The sequence below is a fragment of the Schistocerca serialis genome, chromosome 5, assembly GCF_023864345.2.
Source record: "Schistocerca serialis cubense isolate TAMUIC-IGC-003099 chromosome 5, iqSchSeri2.2, whole genome shotgun sequence".
NCBI classification, from domain to species: domain Eukaryota; kingdom Metazoa; phylum Arthropoda; class Insecta; order Orthoptera; family Acrididae; genus Schistocerca; species Schistocerca serialis.
The window spans coordinates 291,738,751-291,749,346 of NC_064642.1; the positions used below are offsets into that span (position 1 = coordinate 291,738,751).

At 40.1% G+C, this 10,596-nt stretch overlaps 1 protein-coding gene across 1 annotated transcript in view; it reads left to right on the forward strand.

Annotated features, from left to right (window-relative positions):
* LOC126481559 (uncharacterized) overlaps positions 1 to 10,361 on the forward strand; it is a 44,442-nt gene extending 34,081 nt beyond the window's left edge. The window contains exon 5 of the mRNA XM_050105401.1: positions 9,126 to 10,361. Within this exon, the coding sequence (XP_049961358.1) occupies positions 9,126 to 9,481 (356 nt within the window). The 3' untranslated portion in view covers positions 9,482 to 10,361. The remainder of the gene's footprint in view (positions 1 to 9,125) is intronic.
* Positions 10,362 to 10,596: the final 235 nt, after the last annotated feature.

Consider the following 10,596-nt stretch of genomic DNA (forward strand, 5'->3'; position numbering starts at 1 on the left):
TTACTGATATATGCTAAACCTTCAATGCATTCCACTCTTTTCATTAATATCCCTGGCTGAGGGACACGCTACTGTCATCCATGCGCATCGTTTTTCCAGTGGCATTACTCCCTCATATCCGCATATACCTCTGGTGCTAGTGTTCGAAAATCAGAAGTGGAAATTACAGTGACAGTTAATATTTGAGTTCGACCTAGAGGCGAGATCAGGTACATAGCGGTTGACGGAACCGCCCGAGATATGCAGGAAATCCGCTTTCGAGTTTCTGAGTGGCACAAATTTTGAATTTTCGCTACATGCTAACTACAAACTTCCGTGTCACTAGTGCAACACGAAGTGTAGTAAGTATAAAAGCCTCTAACTGCTAAAAGCCTCACTGCTAAAACAAAAACTGAGATTAGTGACACTATTCAGTATATGCTCGAAACCTGTTTGAAAAGTGGGCCCTATTCTCAAAATCTACAGACCTGTATGAACGTTCCCATCATCCAAAAACTATGAATCGCATAGGAAACCTCGATAATGGGTCTATGTAGGAACTACTCTTTAGTTTGTAAGCCGTTCACTTCCTTTTGTAATGTCCTGAGTACATGAAAATGCGTCTCCAGAAAAAATGCCCTGAATGTGTATTCCTTTTTACGTATAGTTCTGCTGACCAATGACGTATAATGCAGTATGACTATACTTCAAAAACACAGTAAAGAGTAGGAAGTGCTTGGTTTGCGCAAAGGAGGGAATTGGGGGCGTGAATGAATACTCCAACGATTTTAGAATCGCAAATACTTATAGGAGTTTCATCATCTGATTTGAAGAACATGTGAATGGTCCACCTTATAGGTAAATCATGAGCAGTGAACATGCGTGGCTCCATATAGTAACCTAACACCTTTTCACACAAACCGTGAAATATAGATGCACAGCAAGCACGTGAAACATAATATGACATGCAGCAGACAGTTTTGGAACCTCCATAACATCGCTTACCTTCCAAACTGTGAAGCATACAAAGAACAGAAAAAGATTCTTTCTGATTGCAGTGCTGTGCCGGCCGGAGTGGCCGTGCGGTTCTAGGCGCTACATTCTGGAGCCGAGCGACCGCTACGGTCGCAGGTTCGAATCCTGCCTCGGGCATGGATGTATGTGATGTCCTTAGGTTACTTACGTTTAATTACTTCTAAGTTCTAGGCGACTGATGACCTCAGAAGTTAAGTCGCATAGCGGATAGTGCTCAGAGCCATTTTGAGCAGTGCTGGAAAAAAAAAAAAAAATAAAAATAAAAAAAAAAAATAAAAACACGCTGATAGCGTCTATCCCTCGCAGTGACTAACATTCCAGTTTAAGGCAGAGTGTGGGTTAGAGATCGTACTAGAAATTAAGTGCAGACTAAAAAAGTGCAGACCAAGCCACGTAGAGCTTCGTGTCTTTAAACATATTTTCATCAGCGATATGAGATGGGAAATAAATAGTAAAAGCTTCACGTAAATGTATGATTACCACAACTCGGTCCATAATCAGCGGAACAAGAAACAGTATAATTGTCCTTACTGGACCACGTGGTATACAGGACCACCACTTAAGGAAGAACTGAATAATGATTCCAGATACGTTAGAAAATATAACGTATTCAACATGCTTAATGTGCAGAGGGATTAATGAAAAGCCGATACTGTGCAATGGACATCGACAGATAACTACCTCGCTGACCAACGAAATTTAAGTTTGAACATGGCTTAAGGCACGTTAAAGATCTGAAAATGTTGCAAGCAAATACTGCGCTAAGGTACAAAATGCAAGCTTCAGTCTCAAAATTCGTTTGTAGCTTTATATGTGAGAACGGCCATCAGAAGGCAACTTCAAAGTAAGTTACTACGCCAGCCGTCCACAGCAAAAACGAGGAAGTTCAGAAAAGAACACCGCAAGAGAAGCTTGCCGAACACCAGCCGGAAACAGTGACAGGGACAGACAGAAACGGGAAAAGGCGACCTAGCTAGTCAAAGGCATCTAAAGCCATGAAAGACATACGGAACAGAAAATAAGGTTTACACAGATGCTTTCAAGAAGGGCAGAGCACAAAATAGAGGACCTAGCACCCACTCCAAAGTACACGAATGTTGAACATTTTCGTCTGCGTGTACAATCTATAAGTTTCCTGTACTGCGGATTGTTAAAAAACATGGCGAATACGTTGGATAAAAACTGTCTAGCGCTGGAATGCAAGTATATTCGACTCATATGTTGAACTGAATATGCGTTCTAGAGACTAAGAAGAAAGGACTGTGTGGAGTGAAGCACAGAGCGCGCGTTCTCTATTGGTGAATTTTGCAACTTGGCAGATTCAATAGTGTTTGGCACGATTATGAAGTTAGGACTTACGCTGTGACTTGTTAAGACTGAAGAAATGGCTTGACATCTTTTGAGATCCACAGGAAGGCTTTTGTTCTACTCATAATATTCGTAGGTCTACGGAACCCGTTCTAACGCAAAACCAGGCCACAGTCGTTACGTCTCTGATGGATAGGCAACCTTGAACGCAGGAAAGTCAGTGCTGTTGCCTCCCATCCAGGCGTTAAAGCCACTGTACGGAACACTCGGGGCTGGAGTTCTTGAAGGAATGCTAAGAAAAGTACTTCCGGACGCGTATTACTGTATATCTGTAATTATTATCTCTTAAGGAATAAAAATAACGTAGCGCACATAAACGCAAGGATTCAAAAATCTAGGTTTTTGAAAGGATACGCGCTTTCACCGGCGTTTGATACCATTTTTTTTCTAGTTTAAAGTGTGTAATGGATAAGCAGCTAAGTAAAATGAGACAATTCATAGGCAAATTATATACTTGAATTTATATCCCGATTTCTTAAAAGATGATTTTTCGCTAACATGAATGGTTCCTGGCTACATAAATCATGCGAATTTCACAGACAGTGGAATCTCACAATGGGCAGACCCGATACATACTATTCCCTTCACTCCAAATCACTCTCAACGTCCTCGGAACTTCGTATCGCAGTTTTTACTGTGGAATTGTGGCCATCATTAATAGAGGAATTCTGAGTACCTCATTTACCAGGTTATGCTGAGCAAACATAAAAGCTTCTGCGCATCGTCTTCTATTACTGTATTTTAACTCATTGAATGAGTATTTATCGTGTGCAATCCTCTGCCTCAACCGCTAGTTGCCACTGGCGCAGTTGCTCTGTGCTTTGCTCACTCGTTAAAACATTTCTTTCTTGATTTTAGTTTATAGGCCAAGGCTAAAGTGGATTAGGACGTTTCAAAGAAGAGGAACGAAATTTTATTTTGAGATAGTTTATTTTATGTATGAAATATTTGAAAACGTAATGCTCCACTCAGAGGAACTACTTTTTTTCGAGGGCTTCTTTTCCTGCGTACTCCACGCCTCTTTGTTGGTATTTCCTTCGTTCTGCTTGTTGTGAGTAGCCCTTCGTAGACGATTTTTCAAATTATTGATCCACTCGCTGAACAAGATTATCAGCTGACACTTGCTTCATTCCGTGAACGTGTACGTCCTGCTCCAAAGTTCTGGCATCATTTTCGCAGTTTGGTCTCACGCACGACAATTACGTTATGTGGGCTGTTAGAAATCAGCAGAATCCATCAGCATTAACAAATCGGATGAAAGCATACATATCACACCTGACGGGAGACTCTGTTGTTCTGGGCATCTTTATGTGCTGTCCGTGCACTCAGAACAGAACAGTGGGACGTGCCGTTATCGACGAGCATACTAGAGAAACTGCGTAACACATCTTCCCAAAGTTAAATTATATTTTCACTGTGGTTTTAATTTTCCGACAGACTGGACCGGAAAAAAATAGCTCTCTTATTTTGGCAAGATTTCTGTAGTGACGTAAAAATGAATGTAAATGTAAAACACAAAACCATGTAGTTCGAAATAGTTAAACGAGCCGCTAACAATTACTACAAACCTCTGGTCAAAATATGTACAATTAAATAATTTTCTTCTGTGTTGAAAATCACCGAAGATGCCTAATGAAGAGGCGATACGTGCTTGGTAGACTCAAATGAAACATATACCTGCATAAGACGGAATTCTTTCTTCTCAGTATGATAAAGCAAAAGTAAAATAAATAATTCGAAATAAAGGACTTACCGGTCTTTAGATTTTTTCCTCGTCACTAGCGCTGTGATGTCCACACCTCAATGTCCACCATGGTGCCCGTTCTAAGAATGAAAAATTCGAACAAAATCTTCGTGCCTTTCTCAAAAACATGGAATAGGAGAGGGCTGACAAGCACTAAAAACATAATAGGACTGTAGGGATTCTGATAATGAACAATTTCCGAGGGAATAAGTGACATCATATATCTTTGCATCAGTTTCAAGTAAATATATGTATAGCCTACATCTTGGGTGTCTCGTAATTACTCGAACTTTACTAGCAGAGGAACAAGATTTTAATTATTGATATGTCTTAAATAATTACACTAGTCAGGTAAACGCTTTTTGTGAAACATTAAGTTGTAAGATCAAATAAGGACTCGTCATGCTGAAACTAAAAGGTGCAGTTGGGGATGGTTTAGGAAGCGTACAAATCCACTGCTTTGAGAGAGTTTGCTTCGTCACTGAGAAATAATTCATAAAAGTTATAAAGGCGCTAGTGAAGCCCATCGCTTGTAGGCGAAATCTCAACGAGATAAAAGTGGAGCTTTACGTGCATACAATTTCTTTTTTCTTTGCTTTTTTCACTGTTCTTTTACATCAGCTTTTAAAGAACAAACAGTTTAAATTGTTGTTAATTGAGGTCTTGAGTTCGAAGACTTTTACGATGCTGCTTTCTTCGCTAGCTTATCCTGTAAAAGACTCTTTTGTCTCTCCCTATGTATAGTAACCTACGTCCACTTGGCCTGTTTACTCATCATCATCATTCGTATCTCACACAATGCAGTACATTTATAATAAGTAATGAATGTCATTCAATAAAACAAAAATAAATCAACTAAATATTAATATATAGGTTTATAATCCATTTAACCGCTGTGACATTGCCATTTATAAAATCTTTCCATGTGCCCTTATAGCGTCGTAAGAAGCACCCATTTTTGATATGTCTGATACATTGTTTTAGTGCATCACAGTCAAACCTCGGATACTCGGAGTGAGTTAGAGCACCGACCACATGCAGTGTGGATTGTGTTTAATTTGCCCCACAGTCTCCAGTTTCCTGTAATCTCGACACCACAGTATCGTCGTCGTATTTCTGGAACCATTCCCGTTCTTGGTAGTTTCCCATGCTTCGGCAGTTCTTCTTCCAGCGACCTCTTACTTTGGAGTTACTTGTAGCTAGCTGTTCAGCGTATAGGAGTGGCGGGTGTCTCGAACGAAGCCTATTTCTTCGTAAGACAGGTATGTCGTAATGAAGGGATAGTTCCTTATTCTCTTGTATATTGTGGTAATCTCTAAGCACGATCTCAGTTCCGAGAATCTGTGCTTAGCAGAGGAAGCCAGTAGACAGGAGTTAGGCTGATTGCATCAATAATCATGCACATCGTGAGCTGCGCATTGATGAACCTAGTGTGACAACTATTAAACCATACCAAACAACAATACTCTGTGGCCGAAAAGAAAACAGTGGAAGAACTGATGTAGGCAATGTCTCGATTGATGGTTCAGAGCACTATGGGACTAAACTTCTCAGGTCATTAGTCCCCTAGAACTTAGAACTAGTTAAACCTAACGAACCTAAGGACATCACACACATCCATGCCCGAGGCAGGATTCGAACCTGCGACCGTAGCGGTCTCACGGTTCCAGACTGCAGCGCCTAGAACCGCACGGCCACTTCGGCCGGCGTCTCGATTGATGACCCCCCCCCCCCCCTCCCCTATCCAAAGTTGTGCCACACAGCCTCTGAATGATGTTGTTGCGAGTTTTAATATTGGCTGATATGTTTTCCAGATGTTTTTTTGTTAAACAGAGTGCAATCGAGTGCCAAGATACTTGGGCTATTTGTTGTGACGGAGACTGTTGCTATCTAACTGGACCTTTGTCTTAGTGTTAGTTTCTTTGTTATTAAGGTGAAGGGCACAAACCTCGCTTTTACTGGTACTGGGTCACAATTTCTTAAATATGAGTTAAAATGCCACTAACTCCTCTGTTAGTGTTCCTCTGACTCATCAAGCTCTTTTGATTGACAAGCCAAAGCGATGTCTTCTGCATAGCAGAATTTCCTTGAAGATGTGTTTGGAAGGTCATAATGGCTGAACAGGAGAGATGCGAGAACTGAGCTTTGTGGCCGTCCGTTATTTGGTTTCCTTATTGAGCTTCTATTTTGACCCAAACAAACCTGAAAGTATCGAACACTTGTCATGTTATTAATAAGAGATGCTGTTGTCCGGCATTTAATTATTTTTAGTAATTTGTAAATCACACCTTCCCTCCAGACGGTGTCATATGCTGTCTCCTGGAAACTGGCCACCATGAAATTTGTCTGAACTAGTATGGTCGTTGCAGCTTCGGTGAGACCTAAATCCCGCTTGTTCTATTGGAATGTGTTCTAAAAAACACCCACTAATTCTTTTGTAAATATGTCACTCTAAGAGCCTTTACGTGCAACTAAGCAGGGAAATTGGCGGCAATTTCTGGAGGAGATCCGGTGATTTGTTAGGTTTCAAGACCGCCATAAACTTTGTATTTTTGTAGTTCCATGGGAAGTGTCCCTGTTTTAAAGTAACAGAGAAGAACCGAGTCAGCCCGTGTTTGTCATTTTCCCCAAGAATAATCAAACCCCGAGCCTTACCACTTTTAACCTCTGGTAAATCCAAATTTCATCTACGGTGAATGAGGAAGAGAATTTTGAATCGCTTGGAGACTGAACTTTTAGATTTTTTGTCTCTTTTTTAATCCTGGAGGTATGCTATTTATCTCTGGACGATCTGAACATTTTTACTTTATGTTTAACAGTATGATTAAGTGAAATACCAGGCTTCTGATCAGATTTATTAAAGGAACCGTCCAATTTACGGAGCAAGGACCAAGCCTTCGCACTTGATTGTGTGAAATTCCAGTTTCCTACCATATGAGACCAGCGCACTTTCCTTGCATTATCAAAACTATGACGACGTTCATCTGCAATGTCACTCTCTCCGCTTCTGTTAAATTGTTCTTGTCTCATTCCATCTCGGGTTATATCCTCCTCTATATACACTAGGAATATGTTTCTAAGCAAATCCAAGAACAGCTCCAACAAAACGGTTCTAGGTCTGGGGTCCTGGTGGAATCAAAGAAATTTTTTTCCAGGTAGTCCTGGAAATCCTGCCAGTTTGCCTTTTCAAGATTCGATCTAGGTCGTGGCAATGACTTAACCAATGGGATGGATAAGCCACTATTGAGACTAACAGGTCTGTGTTGACTACGTGGGAAGTTTGGAAAGACTTTTCTCGATGCAAGAATTGCGTGGTCTTTACAGTAAAACGAGACGATTAGAGAGGTCTGGGTTATAGCCTTTCTGCCATGCAAGTGATCTAAAGGCATCCAAATCCTTGGCGTCAAAAATTTGGTAAAGGTTATTATTTTCAGCCCACCTAACAAGTGCATTACCGTAGTCGTCGATCCGTGCGTACTTCCACTGATCGTGGTGGCTGTTAAAACCACCAGCGTATATTGATGGATGGACAGTAATCGGTAAAACATTTGGCGCCAATCTACATTAGGTGGTTTATACAGGTTATGGATAACGAGCTCTTAAAGCTTTGTTGATACATTATCAATTTCATCAGCTGTATTTGCTTTGCTTAGGTGTGCATGAACAAAGTCAGGTCTAACGTAATTAGCAACGTCATAAATGTTGTACGTTGCGCCAATAAGGTCATACCCACATATCATTTCTCGTTTTCGATCTTCTCAGTTTGATGAATGGGCTTCCCAGATTAAAACCACGTCAGTGTTATTACCTAAAAGAACTGTTAACAACTGATCACTTTTAGCTCGGCTAATTCCTTCTATATTTAGTTGCCAAACACGGACTGAAGGTCCCAGTTATATAGTCATTTGGTTCTGAGAAGCACCTTTTGCTAGTGTTTGGTTACCTTAGCCTGTATGCTTGTAGTCAGATGCTCTAGCCGATATGCTCTAGCTCATTTAGCGTTACCCATGATGCACCTGTAATATTTTACTGCGGACGCGATCTAGATTTGCACCCCACCGAGCTTATTATTTGTTTCGATGTTAAAATATTTCTTGTTTTTGTAAACACTTTTCCTGCAATTGCTCGTCTGTATTTTATATCTTCTTTATCTCTGTCATCATCAGTCATTTACTGGGCAAGTAGTAAAAATCGAACGATACTTACAGTGTTCAATTGCACAACACAGTTTCTTCATTAGCGCCTCAGTTTTTGTTTCTTCCTGAAGTGCAGATTGAACAACGGCGGGGATAGGCTACAAGGTTGTTTCTTGTTTTCTCAACTACTGCTTTTATACCATGTTCCCCGACTGTTATAACTGCAAGTTGTAAATTAACTTTCGCTCCCGGTGTTTTACTCCTTCTACATTTAGAATTTCAAGGAGTGTGTTGCAGTCAACACAGTCAAAAGTTCTATCTAGATCTAAAAACACTGTAAAGGTAGCTTTTACTTACCTCACTCTAATTCTGAAATAATCCATAGGGTGAGTATTGCCCCACGTGTTTCTACATTTCTCTGGAAAGTAAAGTGCTATTTCTGGAGGTGGCTTCTACCAGTTTTTCCATTCTCCTGCAAACAATACGAGTATTTTACAACCATGACGTACTGTATTTTACTGATGGTTCAGTAATATTTTCATCGGTCAGCGTATGCCTTGTTTGAAACTAGGAGTGTTATATAATTCCTGAAGTCAGTCTCATATCTCTTGCGTACCAGGTGGAATAGCTTTATAACGATTGATTGGTTTAAATTACACGCTACCTCCCTTGCTTCGTTAAGGTGTTGTCGATAGTGAAATATGGTTGTTATCCGACAGAATAGAAGCGAAAAATTGTTTTACTGATCGATGATGTCTTCTTAGAAATAAAACATAAGCCAATAAGAAAGTATACTAGGTTAAAAAACATGAATTTTCTAGGACTGTGTCTGAAAGCGATTTTTCTTCCTTTTCTTTCTGCAGATAACAGAATAAATAATATGCTGGAAGACAGTGACAAAAATAAGCGGCCTGATGGAAGGGTCGCCCAGACAACCGTTCCAGGAGCGGCGGGGCTTCCAGGTAAAACTGCCGACGCTGACAATGAAAACCTCAAAACCGACTCGTCCGCGCCCGCCGACCAGGGAAGCCGTGCTGCAGACGCTGCAAGTAGCAACGAAGCGACCGGACCGACAAAGAAAGCAAGCCCCGACAACGTGGCCAACGGTATCTCGAGGTTATCTCAGCATCATATAAATGGTAACAGTAGTGGGATACCCATCGACGTGTCTGCCAGTAAAGAAAATCCAAGTATCTCGATACTAACAGACACCAGTTAGAAAGTTCTACTTGAAGAATCATCATTTTTCCATTGTGGATAAACTCCAGGTATGCGATGAAACTCTCAGTATTTGCAGATATCTACTGTATATTAAAAAAGAAATGACTTGCTCGCTGAGCAGCAAAGTTCTAACATCAGATTGACAACAGTGACGGAGGGGAAGTTCCTGCAGGTTCTGCTAGAGTAAGGGCCCTCAAATTAGCATGTCATTAAAGATATGTAAAAAAGCAGAAATGGCAGTTTCAGATTTAAATTAACCCAAGTTATGTAGCTGTCTTGTACCTCATGTTCGTTACGCAGTTATAAATTTTTAAATTTCTCTGGGTGGTGCTTAGAATTAATTCGATGGGATGAAAGTAAACGATGGAGCATTTGAGAAATCTGTGACTTGAGCCCAGTTAATCTTATGTGGTTATTACATATTGATATACAAGGGCATTTTAAATGATATCAGCTCCACCATCGAAAAATGGCACGCGGTTTCAAAACTGTTCAACAGAAGGCACGCAAACAAATCCCGATTCTAATTCCGTCATTTTATTAATGTGTGTCACCCGAGGCAATCGTTCGTGGGGATAGTTCACCAAACTTAGTGAAATTCAGATGGCAGGAAGTTTATTATAAATTTAAGAAGCAGTACTGCTCGTACTGTAACTGAAAAATGTAAATTTTGCTTTGTTATTATTTGATTCTTAAATAGGTTATATCACGTAATAACGGAGACCTTGTATTATAATGTACTGTTAGGGCAAAATTACAAAACTGGTACATTTTATTTACCACATACATGTAAATGATCGAACTAAGTCATATGTACAAGTCTTTGTGTAGAAAAGGTATGTAAATTTCAATGAACAATAAAACTGTTGCTAAAATTACAGAGTTTTATTCAGTCGAGGGTTATCTGTCTGAACGACAGTGCTTAATACTTTGTGTTTTGAAACAGTACTTTTATCATGATAAAAGATTCACTTAGTTGTGAATGTAGAACCTCTGGAAGGTGAGACGGATACTGAAAAGGTCTCTGACAGTCACTACGTAGAGAGTTCTCTAATTTTGTAAATGTACTTAAAATTGTTTATAATGTTTACGAATTTATTGTTGGATTCATAC